This window comes from Mustela nivalis (genome assembly GCF_964662115.1).
Source record: "Mustela nivalis genome assembly, chromosome: 11".
Taxonomy (NCBI): domain Eukaryota; kingdom Metazoa; phylum Chordata; class Mammalia; order Carnivora; family Mustelidae; genus Mustela; species Mustela nivalis.
Genome location: NC_139030.1, coordinates 52,096,660 through 52,113,646, shown reverse-complemented (window position 1 = coordinate 52,113,646; position 16,987 = coordinate 52,096,660). Strand labels below are relative to the sequence as shown.

At 33.8% G+C, this 16,987-nt stretch overlaps 1 protein-coding gene across 1 annotated transcript in view; it reads right to left on the bottom strand.

The window, feature by feature from the left end:
• Positions 1-16,987, bottom strand: part of SCN7A (sodium voltage-gated channel alpha subunit 7) — an 84,526-nt gene that overhangs the window by 17,643 nt on the left and 49,896 nt on the right. The window contains exons 11-17 of the mRNA XM_082689889.1: positions 16,270-16,372; positions 15,332-15,570; positions 13,835-14,008; positions 12,002-12,358; positions 6,067-6,504; positions 2,940-3,045; positions 1,014-1,168 (exon numbers count right to left, since the gene is read on the bottom strand). Coding sequence (XP_082546015.1) covers positions 1,014-1,168; positions 2,940-3,045; positions 6,067-6,504; positions 12,002-12,358; positions 13,835-14,008; positions 15,332-15,570; positions 16,270-16,372 — 1,572 coding nt within the window. The remainder of the gene's footprint in view (positions 1-1,013; positions 1,169-2,939; positions 3,046-6,066; positions 6,505-12,001; positions 12,359-13,834; positions 14,009-15,331; positions 15,571-16,269; positions 16,373-16,987) is intronic.

The window sequence follows — 16,987 nt, the reverse complement described above, 5'->3', positions numbered from 1 at the left end:
TAGCACAGTACAACTGTATGTATGTGCATATTACTAAAGTTTATCTCAAAAATAAAACTTTATGGTTTGTCTCCCTCCCAATCTCATCTTGTTTCATTTATTCTTCTCCTACCCCCTTAACTTAACTTAACTTAACTCCCCATGTTGCATCTCCACTTCCTCATATCAGGGAGATCATATGATAGTTGTCTTTCTCCGCTTGACTTATTTCGCTAAGCATGATACCCTCTAGTTTCATCCACGTCATTGCAAATGGCAAGATTTCATTTCTTTTGATGGCTGCATAGTATTCCATTGTGTATATATACCACATCTTCTTTATCCATTCATCTGTTACTCTTAATCTCACAAAACAAACTGAGGGTTACTGGGGAGAGGGGGGTTAGGGGAAGAGGGGTGGGGTTATGGACATTGGGGAGGGTATGTGCTATGGTGAGTGTTGTGAAAAGCGTAAACCTGGCGATTCACATACCTGTACCCCGGGGGTTAAAAATATATTATATGTTTATAAAAAATTAAAAATTAAAAACAAAAAACAAAAAACAAAAAACTTTATTAAAATAAGTATTAGGGGGGCGCCTGGGTGGCTCAGTGGGTTAAAGCCTCTGTGTTCGGCTCGGGTCATGGTCCCGGGGTCCTGGGATTGAGCCCCGCGTGGTGCTCTCTGCTCAGCGGGGAGCCTGCTTCCCTTCCTCTCTGCCTACTTGTGATTTCTCTCTCTCTCTCTCTCTGTCAAATGAATAAATAAAATCTTTAAAAAAAAAAGTATTAGGTATCTAACATTCATTTTTGCCACTGTCATTCACATATTTCAAAACTGTTTTATTTATTTAATATTGAAAGAGGCATATACAGATTTTAAGAAACTGCAACATGTCTTCCAAAAGTAAAATCACAGAATATGAACGTTGTTGTATAATAAGTGTTCTGTGGAAAACTAATCTGGCATGATGACTTCAAGTAGCAGACTTCAAATACATTTTTTCCCAGAAAAGTCTCCCACACTTACTTACCAGAGCACCTGTGCTGAGCAGTGTGACAAGGCCAATGAAACACTTAAAACAACTGTTTTCCACTATCTTGCAGCAGGTTTTCCTTATGTTCTGCCAAATTCTTCCTCTCTTGGATGCTCTACTAAGTTGGCCAGGTGAAGATCTTCTTCTATAACCTGTCAAAAATGAAAGTGCTAAGAGGAAAAATCTTGAAAAGTCATGAAAAAGCTCACCATATGCTTTAGCAATTAGGTATTTACAGAATCTAATACAGGTGCTCTCTGACTTAGAAACATTTGATTTTTACCCCTGTTTCTGTGACCACTGAAGTCACTGAGGAAAGAAAAGAAAAACTTGTGAGTAGTTTGTGAACAGTAGGAGAAAGGAAATTGTGAAAGGCAGAGGTGACTTAGAACATTCCCAAGTCTTGTGGGACAAAGTCTGAGAACAGAATTTGTCCCCCATCCTACAAAACAAAGCAAAACAAAACACAACCAAACCATCCCCCAACACACACAACATCTACATATCACATTTTGGTATGATGCCTGAAAGTTCACTCTCTGAAGATTTACATGGCATAATAAACACTCTCATTTAAGTACATAGATATTTCTGAAATGTTAATAAGTATAACATTAGTTAAAGTCAGTTAAATTGATGTCAGGTCTTAGGTGGCATGAGAATAGGGATTCTGATTGAGATTATCTGAGGACCTCCCCTGGATTACAGAGTACTTAGTGGGTAGAGTACATGTGCGTGGGCTGGACTCTGCCTTCTGGTTAAGAGAGTTAGCTAAAAGAAAATCTGAGACTTGAGAAGACAGTGCTTAACAGATGAGAAAACGAAGAAAGAGAGGTGAGTGAAGTTTAAAGTCAATGCATTTCATTTTAGAATTTTACCTACTGTCAATTTATACATCTTTTGGGGAAAAAACTATCAGAAATGTTTCCTCCTCTGTCTTGAATGATACAAATCCTAAAAGTTGAGCTACTGAGAGCAAGTTCTTGGTTTGAATACAGAAATTTGAGCACTTAGCAGTTACCATTCTGATGATTTCCAACGTCCAGAACCTATAATTATCTGTTAATCTTGGTAGGAAACTAATTAGAATTATATGTATGTTACATATCTCATGAGTTAATCAATTGACTGAAGTCATACATTTCTTCATATTCATGTGGGATATAAAAATAGATCACCATTGGGGCGCCTGGGTGGCTCAATGGGTTAAGCCTCTGCCTTCAGCTCAGGCCATGATCTCGGGGTCCTGGGATCAAGCCCTGCATTGGGCTTTCTGCTCAGCAGGGAGCCTGCTTCCCCCTCTCCCTCTGCCTCTCTGCCTACTAGTGATCTCTGTCAAATAAATCAATAAAATCTTAAAAAAAAATAAATCACCATTACATGATTTGTTTTCCTATGAAAGATACAAGATGTTTTCATATAGGTATTTTGAATATTGACAGTATTCCTTGAAGCATAAGTATACACACACATGCACCCATGAATGCACACACATACATGTATAATTATTTATTCTTTTTTACCATCCTGTAAGTTTTATTATTATCCTCAGTTTACATATTAGGAAATGAGCCTGAGAGAGGGCAAGTAAAAGCTTGTCGGTGGTGGGCTGGGATTTGAATTCAGGCTATCTGGTTCCAGAAAGCTCTTAACTACTCTATTAAACTTCCTAGGAACTAAGTTCTCTCCCTCTTTTCTAAATGTTCACTTTTCTATTGAAATTCCCTATAAATTTTATCAGGATTCATACAGGCATGTGTGCGTGTGATGCACACTTGTTTGTGTGTGTGTGTGTGTGTGTGTGTGTGTGTTCCTTAACCAAATTAATAAACTCTAAAATTAAAATATATCCCATAGTATTAGGCTAAGAAAAATTTAGTGTAATTTCAATATAACAATCAAAAGAACTTATTTTTTTCTTACCGTTTTTCAGATGCTTTGGCTTCTCGTGTTCATAAACTATTTCTTCTTCTTCAGAGATGGCAATGTCAACTGTACTGCATTCCGATGAGCTAGATTGCTTTACCTTCTGAAAAGTAAAGTCCCACCAAGAAAGCTGTGATTAAAGCTTCTCACTGGAGTTCAAGTTTATTTCATCTTCATAAATAAGAAAAATTGTGTATAGAAAGACTTTTATCAGCTTTAAAGACTTTTTAGGCTAATTTCAGGGCAGACATTAAAATGCATGCATATCTCTGTGAGCTGAAGTTCTAAAAAATTAATTAAGAATTCATTTAAGCTAAAATAATTAACACTCAGTTCACAACACTGTTCTCCTTAAAGATGTCTAGGATTCTGTATCTCCAGTATCCAAAAGGCTTTGAGTTTCAAAGCTCTCTTGAAGTTACTCACAAGGTTTGCCTATATGCCATTTCTGCTAGATGAGCAGTATCAGGATAAATTACCCCTTGATGCTGAATATGGGTAGACAAGAATGAACTTAGTTTTGTTTGGTAAAATCTAGTCCAGATATTCTTGTGTTTACCATCATAGGACAGGACTGATGTGAGGTTACGCTGAGGTGAAATTAGTAAATGGCCCAAAGAATAAGGGTCAGAAATAGACCTGGCAAATTTGTACTAGTGCTATGGAGAGAAGTTATTTGAGGGGATTGACATTCTTTTGCACTCTATTCTTGACTGAAGCTCAACCCTGGATAAGAAAAGATAGCCATGACTTTGTGTATGTGGTAATAATGCATGTGAAATGCCTGGCTTTTACTTGGAATCATTTTCTCACAATGCTTTATATTACTTAATTTTAAAATAAATATACAACACCCCACCCTTTAAATGACCCAGATCTTAAATTTAGTAAGGAAGATTATTTTCTAACTAAAAAATAAGATAAATCTAGTAAAACATCTGGAAAAAACACTTATTTCTTAAAAATTAAGGAAAGATCTAAGTAAAGTATACCAAAAGGAAATTTGTAAATATTGTGTCCTACCTATTGGTCTTATCCTCAATAAATGTCAAGGAAATATAATTAGGAAGCTCTGTTTGCCTTAGACTGTACATAGCCAATTGTCAGTAAGACATTTGGTACTCAATTAAAAATATATACCCATCAGGAAATTACTCCCAAACAAATTGCCTTTATTATATCAATTCTTTATATTTTCTTTATTTCTGATAAAATAAAGGGTATAGCCATGTACTGATTTGAAAGTAAACAATAAATGAACATTATATAATGCTTATGCATTCAATAATTGAAAATTATACACCTTATATTTACATTATTTTAGAGTTTGTGCATAAACTATTTGATGTGATTTTTCTAAGCATTTTTAGTATGTATTATTCTAATTTAAAAATAAATCAACTGGGATTCAAAATTATAAATAATTTTATTAGAAGACTACTTAATAGCATGGGAGACTGACCATGCTATACCTCTACATTATGAAAAAGTTATAAAACCCAATGTAAAGTTTGATGTTATTTTTATAACTATATAAATTTAGTTATGTTGCAACTAAAAAATGGCTGAGAGTTTAAATACCAAAGAAAGAGGCTGTATCTCAGAATTATCAGATCACATGTGATTTTATTTTCTTCAGTTTTTAGTATATCAGAATCCTAAAGTACTCATGAGTTGCATAAGCTTTGAAGTGTCTAAATTAAATATGTAACCAAATGTATGGTTAACTGAATAAATCTATGAGTAGCTAATCAATCAACAGGACCAAATAATTATGCAGCATAAATTGCAACTCCTGAAATCTCACCATTTACAAATATTTTTAGTGTCATCTTTCCTGTATATGTTCATATCCCAGACTTTCTAATGAGATCGGCAAGAAGTTTCCTGGAGCAACTCAATATGATGTGTGGAGATAAATAGCAATTTTACCCAGAAATAAATGGTAGTCAAAGTTGTAAGTGAAGACACATAAGTGTAGCTGGAGAAGAGTTTTCCCTGTTTTCTAGAAATGGAATTATTTAAAGGAAAATGAACCTAAAAATATTGGGCATGCTAAGGAGTGAAAGTGTTTCTCTAACACAAAGATACATGCCTTCACTGGGAGCTGGAAGGATTTTGAATAATTATAACTCAACTCCTTTTAGGCCAATTTGAGAAGTTACTGCAGAACAGGTGCCAAGCTAGAAGAGATCCAGGAGACAAGATGGTGCCAGAGATTTTTGGGATGTGGAAAGAGACATTGTCTTCCCTCCCCAGTGCCTGTGAGTGATCTGAGATGGTACAATGCAAGTACCTCTCTACTGAGGTACAAGCTCAGAGAGAAGATAAGATCTCTGTAGATGTAGCTTTCCATTAAATTACACCTCCTATTAAGATATAGTGTTTGCACATGAAGACACTAAGATTGATTCCAGTAGGGTATACATTTTAGAAGCTAAGTTAACAGCAATATCTATGCTTTTTTGAATGTGTTGGGTTTTTTTGTTGTCGTTGCTTTTCTGTTTTGTTTTGTTTGTCCCAGAATTGATAAAGCCACACACTGTTCACAATTCAAGCTGGTGAGTTTTCTTTATTCTTTTAGTCTAGCTCAATTATATGTTATAGTAAATGTTGCAGAAATAAAGTGATAAGAATCCTAGAATTTTAGCAAGTAGGAAAGTATTTTAGCCCTCCTGTAGTCGAGTCTCACATTTCAAAGATGATAATGCCCAGGAGAGTTTGATTTCTCTGATAATATGCATTGATTTTGAAAACTTAACTTTCTTCACTAGCTTTACATCATTCTATGCTGCCTGCTTATTAATTTACTGAATTTTGTAATGATATTATCTTGTTTTACAAAGTGTTCACTATAAACTGGGCATTGTTCTATGGACCGTTGAACTATTTTTCTTAGTCTTATCCTCCCTAAGAAATAGATCCAATTTTATCTGAATTTATAGACAAGGAAACTGAAGTTTAGACAAGTTAATTAACTTAATGAAGAGCATACAATCAGGAGCAAAGAGTGCTGTAGCTAGGATTGACTGGGTTCTTCAACTGTAACTTCAACACGAATCCACTCTCTTACCAATAATGCCATAAACCAACAATAAGCAATCAGAATATTCAAACAACTTACCTCTTTGCTGTTCCCATCACCTGACTTGCTTTGAACCTCCTTATTATCCAGATTTTCTATATCAGATTCTCCTGAAGCAATTGGTATAGTTTCTGAGGCACTAGGACTGGGGATAAGTGATTGACTCTCGTTTTCAGTCATTGTGTTTTTCTCTGTGCTACTGCTTTTTTCCTTATCCTTGAGGAACTCTTGAGTGTTGCTTAATTCAGAAAGGGTATGGTCAGAAATATTCTCTTTAGCATATACGGCATTTACATGGTCCATTGTCTCCTTTGAAACATTTTGCTTTTTGCATAATATTTTAGAAATCACGTAGCTTATTCTTTTCTGAATCGTCGCCACTGCACGCTGGAGATTTTTTGCTTCCTCGTTCTCTTCAGTAGTTGCAGGGTTGTAGGAACTAAATGAGCTCACCAATGCCAGAAACAGGTAAATTATCTAAATGAGGAAGTAAATAAGGTTGAGGCTATCTCACTTTTTGTTTCCTTCTAAACAATAAACATCTTTTTTTTTTTTTTTTTTTTAAAGTTTACCCGAGATTTGCAAACCCAATACAAACTCTAATGCTATTTAGGCTATTCAGTTCTTACAGTGGGTCAATGTGCTAAGACTTTGTATGGCCAGAGCTCATCTTAGGGTTACATCATTCTAGGACATATCATTTGTTTCTCTTTTATAGATGAAAAAGGCAAGGCTTATAGGTGTCAAATATCTCAGGTCACATAGATTGGACTTGAGTCTGTCTCATTCCAAAGCTTGTTTTCCTTCATTGAGCCAGCCTACCTCTTCCAAGATGAGAAAACAGGCTGCCTCTTCAAGTGGCAGACTATTTCAGCTCAATCCCAGCAAGATGTAGAATGACATCTCCATGGGTTCTGCAAACCCACAAGGAGTATCATGGGGAAAGAGCTATTCCTGGTTCTGAAGACTGCATCTAAATTTTCTTGTGACATGCTAGCACAGGCACTGGGTAGGTTAATTAATTCTTTGTAGTAATAAATTTGATTAAATAATAAAGAGATGAGTGATGGAGGAATCATACCTAACAGTTGTCAGTTATTTAAACTCAAGGAAGTGTATATTTTGACCTTTATTATCACTGAAAGATATGATCAAGCCACACTTAGTTTATAGAGAATCATATTTTTATGATTTTATGATTTGTAATTGTAGGACATAGATAATATTTTTGGAGTTTAGAGTTGGAGATTTATATTGATTTATATTGATAATTCTCTTAGACTTATAATAATTTGAGTATCTTGTTTGTTATGGAAGTTTATCTGCCTCTTTTTAGTTATTTGAGCTTTTTATGATTTAATTTCTATTATGTTTTACATATTGCTTTTTTTTACATATTGCTTTTAATGGGCAAGTTCAAATGACATGAATTATATTTAAGAATATATACATATATATGTGTATGTGTGTGTATACTAATATATATTTAACTTACAGATATGGGCAGGGGCTCTATGGCCCTTTTATAAATTACATTATTAGGATTCCTATCATTCTCCAAAGACAATGAGTTCAGGATGCTAAGAGGGCAACACTAAATATAATTTAAGGTTGTTAGTTGTTTCTTTTTCTTCCTTTGGTTATAAGGCATGGCGAGAAATAAGGAAAGGATGTTAGGTGAGAATTTCATGACTATAAACTTCATGTGAGCAGGAACCAAGTTTTCTCTTAAGTAGACAATTAGCACAGTGCTAGGCACAAAATAAGTGATAAATACATATTTGTTGAAAAAATTAATTATAGAATAAATGAAAGAATAGATTTTGTGACAGGATTTGGACAAGGAAAAATTTTGCTACAATAGTTGTATTTTTAAAAGCTTACAATCTAAGATTTCTTTTATCTTAAAACACATACCACACACACAATACCTACAGATTTACACTTACAGTGAAAATGTTAAAAGGCTAACAAAATTCAAAATACTCTGAACTATGGTATAAATAAAAATTTTGCAATACTACAAGATGCTACTGTATTGTTCAAGTGTGCTCTGAATTAAAAATAAAAAACAGAATGTGTAAATTACCAAACTATACCGGATTGACTACTTCTTATTTGAGCATTAATAAAGAAGGAAGGGGGAGACACAAAGATTATATTACATAAGTATAGAATAACTTTGTTCTAGTCACAGTGTTTCTATAAAGAGATTCAAAATATTTTTTGTTTTTGTTTTTGTACTGGAAAACAAAAGATGACATAATGTATATAAAACAAAACATTTAAATGTCTCTCCTGAAATTTGCCCTTCCTTTTACCTCAACGATGTCTATCTGTTAGGTAAGAATTGAGCAACTCTTATCAAAATAAAGTAGTATGGAAGAGAAGGAAGATTCAATATTTATTTATTATTTTTCAAGTACTTCTTAAGTATTTTGCAAGCATTTTTCAAGTATTTTTAAAGTACAAGTAATTATTTCATTAGCAATCAAGGAATTTAACATATATGGATGTTCTATTTTAGTATTGTTGCAATTGTATCTTAACATATATTTAATCTGTGAAGATGTAAACATGTAGAGCAACATACATATTTATCATCAATTTTTTATTTTTAAAAAACAACTGCATTTTATATTGTTTTCTATTTCTTTTCTTTTTATGTTTCTAGTACTCAACCAGAGACCACAATTCACTTGGTGGCAACTACTTAACTTGCAAGTGAAGACACTTGGAAAGTTTGCATAACTAAAACTTCTAAATAATGTTTAATTAACAAAATTCTATAGATGGGGGAGTTATTATCCAGAGCCAAAAAAAAAGTAAATATTTATGAATATTTATAGAGTGCTAGCTAATATAATTTAAGTTACAATAACCATTTAAGGATTCTCCAATTAGAGATTGCAGGCTTAAGGAGCCTGAGTAATATGCACAAAGCCATTTAATTAGTAAATGATACAACTGGAATTTGAACCCATGTTTTCTTGGATCTGAACTGTTTTTTTCTACAACTCAACACTACATGTAACTATTTATCTATTTATTTATTTACTTTTTTTTTTTTTAATTTGACAGACAGAGATTACAAGTAGGCAGAGAGGCAGGCAGAGAGAGAGAGAGAGAGAGAGAGAGGAGGAAGCAGGCTCCTTGCTGAGCAGAGAGCCCGATGTGGGACTCGATCCCAGGACCCTGAGATCATGACCCGAGCCGAAGGCAGCGGCCTAACCCACTGAGCCACCCAGGCGCCCCTACAAGTAACTATTTAAAAGTCACTTAAATACTGGCTTTTTATATGATAATGTTTTAAGGTTTCCACTTAAGGCTGAGTCACTGTTGGAATTTTGTTGGGCAAATAAGATAAAGTTAAATTTAAAAAATGAAAAACACTTCTTTTTACATGAATTTTGAAGTGAAATTACAATACTATAATGCAACAAGTTGGAAGTACAGGGGGAAAGTTCTGTAGCCTTACAGATTGTTTCCTTGTTTTTTTTCTCCCTTGTATTTACTGTAGTGTTAATATTATCATGATGTCCCACACATGGATGACTGTTGAGGGGAATAAAGTTTAAAAGATTCAGCAAGCCAGGCAATATCATGACCAATCAATCGGAAGTGGAGGCTCTTATAACTCCATTTTACCCTGAAATCCCTCTGCCTATTGACATCAAGTTTCTGATCAGTAGGAATGAGAAAAATAAGAAACAGAGTGGAGTTCAAAAACAAAGAAACAAGTACAATTATATAATTGCCTCAGCATTTTTTTTTTTCTTTGTGAAGTGTGTGTGTTTGGGTGTGTGTATGTATGTATATGTGTTATTTAAGTCAATAGCCATCAACCATGGCCTTTCCTTTTGGGAACAGAAACTTACATTTCATTTGGGAAATCACCCTTATTATCAGTTGATTTGGCTCTGGAATGATGCCAACTCCAGCTCCAGGACAGGATTCTGAGTAGCTTAACATAATAATATGTTAATATATTCTACACTCTGCACAATAAATAATAAATGTATTCCATACCCTGAGCAATAGAGATGGGTTTACAAATAGACATGTGACTCAGAGCTAATAAGATAAGAGGAGAAATTTGCTGTGATTTCCAGGAATGAAACAGGAATTTCTCTTCTATTAAATTTGACACGATATGAATACAAGCTTCAGACTGCAGCAGCCATCCTGATAAAACAGAAGCTACTAGCCAGCAAGACAGATGTACAGAAGACAGATGTGCGATATACAAAGATCTGTCTCTAATGACCTTGTTTGCACATATGTGTTATACCACAACTGAAGTGAAATCTATCTCTGACATTTTTAATTAGGCATGCTGGTATGTACGCTGGTTGTGTGTGTGTGTGGTTTTTTTTTTCCTGCCAGTAAGAATAGGGTTATGTCAGTGGAAAGTGAAAGTGTACCAATAGCTATAGAGGCAGAGGTCATTGAAATATTTTTACAGGTTGAGCCCTGTTCTAGGCTTTGTTGATATAAGAGAATAGTCTCAATCCTTTCCTTTGTGGAGCTTAGTTTAATAAGGAAGGTTGAGACAAGTAAATCAACAATTAAACATAATGACAGCAGTGATAAGTGGACAGGAGTTATAACCAAGGGGAAATAGAAGCAATGAGGAAGGGCACCAATAGATCCAATGGAGTATAACGTGATTTTTTTTTTCAGTCTTGGAGAATCTATTTGATCTCTATGATTTTATAAATAAAAACCAAATGGTGAATCCTTATTTTTCCTTCCCGTAAGAGCAGTTTTCTTCTATAAACCATTCTGTTTTCTTGGAAGAAGTGAAAGCTACTTATTCAATCTACATAACAACAGTTCAATCACTGGGAATTTAAAAGTGATAGCTTTACCTTTTAGTTAAAGCACAATAGTTTAATAAACCAATGACTTTCAAATTTTGCTGCAATTTAATCAAATGAAACCTTTAAAAAAATCCTGATGACCAGCCTATGTCCACAAAACAATAAAATCAAAATCTCTGGGAATGGATCTGGGGTATTCTATCGTTTTATTAATTCCCCAGCTTATTCCAATGTACAGCCAAGTTTGACAACCAGTGTTACATTTAAGTGCTTCTTAAAATTTAATGCGCATATAAAAATCTGGGGTTATTGTTAAAATGTAGATTCTACTTCCATAGATCTGGGATGAGGTCTAAAAGTCTGCATTGATAACTACCTCCCACATGATGCCAATGCTACTTGAGTAGCAAGGTTATACAGCAGTGTTTCCAACAGAAATATGATGCATGTCACCTATGCAACTTTCTAGTAGTCACGTTAAGAGCATAAATAAAAACAGGTGAAATTAATTTTACTAACATTTTATTTAACTAAATACATTAAAAATATCATGGAGGACAAGGGAGTGTTAGAGAGAAGGGAGTTGGGGTAAATTGGAAGGGGAGGTGAATCACGAGAGACTATGGACTCTGAAAAACAATCTGAGGGTTTTGAAGTGGTGGGGGGGGGGAGGTTGGGGTACCAGGTGGTGGGTATTACAGAGGGCACGGATTGCACAGAGCACTGGGTGTGGTGAAAAAATAATGAATACTGTTTTTCTGAAAATAACTAAATTGAAAAAATTTTTAAAAAATTAGCACAAACACTGTCATGAACCTTAGCTTCAAGTTTAAAGTATGATTTAATTGTTAAAACTTCCATTGTACTAAATAAATCAGTAAATATGAAAAAAAGTCATCATTTAAAAATTCATTCAATATAAAAATTACTAATAAAATAATTTACACTCTTTTTTGAGGTTAAGACTTCAAATCTAGTGCATATTTCCACTTGTAGCACATCTCAGATTGAACCACTGTATTTTAAGTGACCAACAATCACATGTGGCTAGAGGTCACCATATCAGACAACACAGTTAACAGACATCATGAAAATACCAGACTACATTACATCAGTTTTTCAAGAAAAATTTAAAAGCATGGATTACTTACCAATAAGTTTCCAATTAAAATGACCATCATGTAAAAAGAAATACAACTGAATTGGCCAGCTATCTTAAAGCAATCCCATAAAGTCTCTATCCACTCTCCACAGAGAATCCGGAACACATTCAGGTAGGAGTGGAAAAAGTCATGCATGTGCCAACGTGGGAGACGACAGTCTTTGTCTATGTTGCAGACGCATGCTTCATAACTCATACCAAACAGCTTCAGGCCAACCACAGCAGAAAAGAATGCGAATGTGAACAACAGCAGGACCAAGTCTTTCAAGGCCACCAAGGAGATACTAAGAATCTGCATCAGAATCTTAAACGTTGGCCAGTATTTTGCCAACTTGAAAATTCTCAACTAATACAGCAATGCCAGAAACAACAAAAATAAGAAACAATGAAAAACTTGGTCACTATTTATTATGATGTACATTTAAGATTTTTATCAGCATTATACACTACATATGTAGTCTTTAATGTAATACTCAGTTTTAAGATTGTTAATACTAACCACTGAAAATTCATTTTATACAATTCTTAATACATCATATATATTCTGTATTTTTTACACTAGATCCATACATATCTTCTTCTGTTGATCTGTCAATTTCCATTCGCTATTATGTGATTATAATTACTCTAGTTTTATGTTTTAATATCTCGTAGGGCAACTATCCATCCTTTGTTTCGCTTTTCACAACACAGGAAATTCTCCCACATTCTGACATATAGATGATATTGAAAAAAGTCTGTTAGGTCCCATTAAATTCCACTGAAGTTTCTATTATGTATTTTCCTTTAAAGTAACATATCAGAAACCAAACACAGCAGTCTGTTCAGTTTAGTCTGGATATTTCTCTTGTTTTCACTAGATTTCTATTGAAACAGGATAGGATTACCTTAAAATTTTAGCCACCATATTACAGTGAACTTAGTCATCTAAAGCTGAAACATTTCCTTTTATATATGTTATACCTTCCCCAACTTTTTTTAGTATATAGTTGTCTTTCTGGACTCAAAAGTTGGGTTTCACATTTATCCATGTAAAACTGAATCATTTATATACAATCCACACCAGCCTTTCAGATACCTTGATACTATCTCTTATTATCTTTTTTTAGTATTTACCAGTCTTGTTTCATCCATAAATTTGACAGGTACATCTCACATATGTTTATCTTACTGACGAGAAAAATGTACAGATGAGGACATAAGGCAGTGTTCTGAAGTATTTAGATAAGATCAAATCTACTTAATTGTACTTGATTCCTGCTACATTCCTGCAACTTCTTACGAGAATATATTACTGATCAAGTATGTAACATACCCATATATATTCTTCTAATAACATTATTTCCTTGGGTAGTTTTCTGATTCTTACTACTACTCTACATTACAGGCATATATACCAATTCTGACTTAAAGACTTTCGTAATAACATTCCCCTGGCCTTTCTGGTCTTTTATAACGTTTTCTAACTCTACATTTAGAAATACTCACCTCATTCAAATTCCTTAGTTATACACTGGCATTCTGCTTCTGGGACTCCACATTAACCTGCTCCTCACAACTGACCAGTAACTCTGGTCCTGCTTCCTAAAACTATACCTCAAATTTGCTACATATGTAGCTTATTTCCTTTGAGGTTTTGGTCAAATGACAGGAAAATGTTTATTCTTCCTGGGGCACCTTCTAAGCTCTTTACATAAAAATTAATTCATTTATTATTTCAAATACCCCAGTGGGATAAGTGTTACTATTCTTCCTGTGTTGTGTCTGAGGAGGCTGAGATAAATTTTCATAAAATAAAATGGAAATCTTGGATCCTACTTACCACCCTGAATGTTCGAAAAAGAGCCACTCCATGAATATTTGCTAGATAAAGTTCTGCTAAACCATGGAACACAATCAGGCTATCAAAAATGTTCCAACCTACTTGAAAATATCCATATGGATGCATTGCAATGATTTTCAAAATCATTTCTGCTGTGAAAATTCCAATAAAAATCTAAACAGAAATAAAACACACAGATGAGAATATGCTTCCAATTACAATATCAAAACCTCATACACAAAAAGTATAACTTTTCACTGCCACATTCTTCACAGTTCCTCTCTCAAGAGCTGATTAGTTTTGGAGTCTATATTATTATAAGGATAGACTCAAACATTTTTAATTTAACAGTCTAACGTCAAACACTGTATACAGAATCTTCAAATATTTACAAAAACTGTCTTGAAAGACAACAAAAGAATATTTAAAGATGAAAATCTTTTCATTTTGAATGGTTCTTTTGGGGATAAGGAATACATGATAAGATATTTAATTTTTTAAACTGTGAAAGAATTTAAAAAGTGCATATGGGGGCGCCTGGGTGGCTCAGTGGGTTAAAGCCTCTGCCTTCAGCTCGGGTCATGGCAGAGAGCCTGCTTTCTCCTCTCTCTCTATCTGCTTCTCTGCCTGCCTCTCTGCCTACTTGTGATCTTTGTCTGTCAAATAAATAAATAAATAAAATCTTTAAAAAAAAAAAAAGTGCATATGTGAACCAAGGGGAAAAAAAAGTAAACCTGTAAACACTGTCTCTTGAAAACTATACTGGTAGAAATGACTAAATTGTTGTATTGGTTCCAAGTAAATATATAATTCAAAATGGGTAGCATTTTAGCCATTTATACTAATACCAAGCAACAAACAACCACCAATATAAAAGCAAAGAAAATTGAACATTGTATATTTTCTTGGACGCGACTTGTTTTTAAACTCACAGAAATCTGTTTTGCTTTTTGCTTTGTATCGATTAAAAAAAGGATAAGTTCCCATCAAGCCAAAGACTAGAGGCTAGAGCAGACAGGGCAGGTGCGGTTGTAGTCAGGATTTAGAGTTCAGGTGTCAGTGAGGAGTTTGCATTTGTTATTTCACCTCTTCTCAGCTCTGTTTTATGAAGCTATGGATATATATATATATATATATATATATATATATATATATATACCATATATATATATGGTATATACCAGGATATGTTTGGGAAGGGAGAAGAAATAAATAATATTTCCATTTAATCTAACTGCCAAGCAACTGACTAGAATCTCAAACTTAAATGGCAGAATTTTAAGCTTCAGCTACAAACTTATTCAATGAGAAGAACACCTACAAAGCAGGGCTGGGGATGATCAGTTGTGGAAGTATGAACACAATACTTCATCTACTATGCATATAATTCATTTGCAACACACTGGAATTATAAAATAAAATAAAATAAAATAATGGGGTAATGATAACTAAAGAAAAGCTGAAGTCATAAATGAAAATAAGGTACAAGAGCCTTACCAGGTTTCCAATACTAAGAACATTGTTGGTTTCTTCACTCATCGGATAACATTCTAAGGCCAAAAAACATATGTTTAGAATTATGCATATGGTAAGGACAAGATCAGTGAATGGGTCCATTATAATCATATGGATAAACTCTTTCCATTTTAACCAACAGGGAGAACAATTCCAGATCAAGAAAGTTTTAGCAAATCTCTGCCAACACAATGGGCATCTCTTCCTGGATTTTTCAGATTCTGAAATAAAGAAATAAAAAAGTTAAACACTAGCAAATTGTTTAAGTTCTAACTAATAAAATATTTTGACTTTTGCATGCAAAGAGATGTTTAGACTAGACTTCTGATTTGGAATTAACAAATAAAAATATTCTGTACTAATAAAAAGCAGAGCAAAGCAAATTTCCTTTATTTTGTTCATGCTTGCTGAGATAGACAAATGAAATGTGATAAACTGTGTATTAGAAAGTTTCTAATTGGAGTTTCTTTCAAGAAAACAAAGAGTTTCTATAGGAGTTTCTTTCAAGAAAACAAATATAGAAGTTGAGTATTATGATTTAGAATTTCTAGATTTTTATACTTTACAAAAGCATAAATATCTTTTAATATTGTCCATGACAATGAATTACTGGTTATATATAGAAAAATATCTTAACATATGATTGTTATATTATCCAACCTCTGTTTTAAGTTATAAGTTAATACTTTGTTGCTTTCAATGTTAAAGAAAATTTCTTAGTACTCTTTGGTGAGTGATAAGAATGTCTAAAATACCAATGTTTAAAATACTATGTGTATGGAATTGCTCATTTTAATATTCTTATGTTATTCCTTAAATTTTTGTTATCATCTGCAATTCTAAAGAAGTTACAGGATTACTTTAAAAGTTAGTCTTATCAATAGTACCTTTCGGAGTGTCTAACTATTTTTTTACTTTACCTTCCTCATGTCTGATAGCAGCAGTAGCATCATCCAACATATTCAAAGAAGTAATCACAGAAGTTGGTGATCTTTTCTTCATTTCTATTTGTGTGGTCTTGGTCTAAAAAGAAATTAGATGAGTCCAGTGCTGGCTTCTGCCTTTGTAGATATAAGACTAAAACTATAAGAAAGTTTATAACCTTCTTTAAAATGCTGATTCTTATTTCCAGAAATCTTTTTGGGTTTCATCATGTGCTAGTCTTTACACTATACGCAATATTAAACTGATTTAGTACTTTTTGGTAATGAATGTGTATTATCCTGCAACTCAAAAAAATCATTTCACACAATGAGATCAACTATAAAAGTAGGAAATCAGAGAATACTGTTTTTATTACTCGTATTTGCACTTGATCTTAGCCAAAAGGCTGAAAAGCGATTCATTACTCATACTTGATAAACCATTCAACGTATACTTTAGGATCACTGCAAAATATCCCGTTGGCAAACATACTACTACTGAATAGTAGTATTTCTCAAACACCTTACATTTTTCCTTGAAGGTATTCTATAACTTTGAAAACTCTTGATAAAATAAAAATTATTTGGGGCACCTGGGTGGCTCAGTGGGTTAAGCCTCTGCCTTCAGCTCAGGTCATGATCTCAGGGTTCTGGGATCGAGTCCCGCATCGAGCTCTCTGCTCGGCAGAGAGCCTGCTTCCTCCTCTCTCTCTCT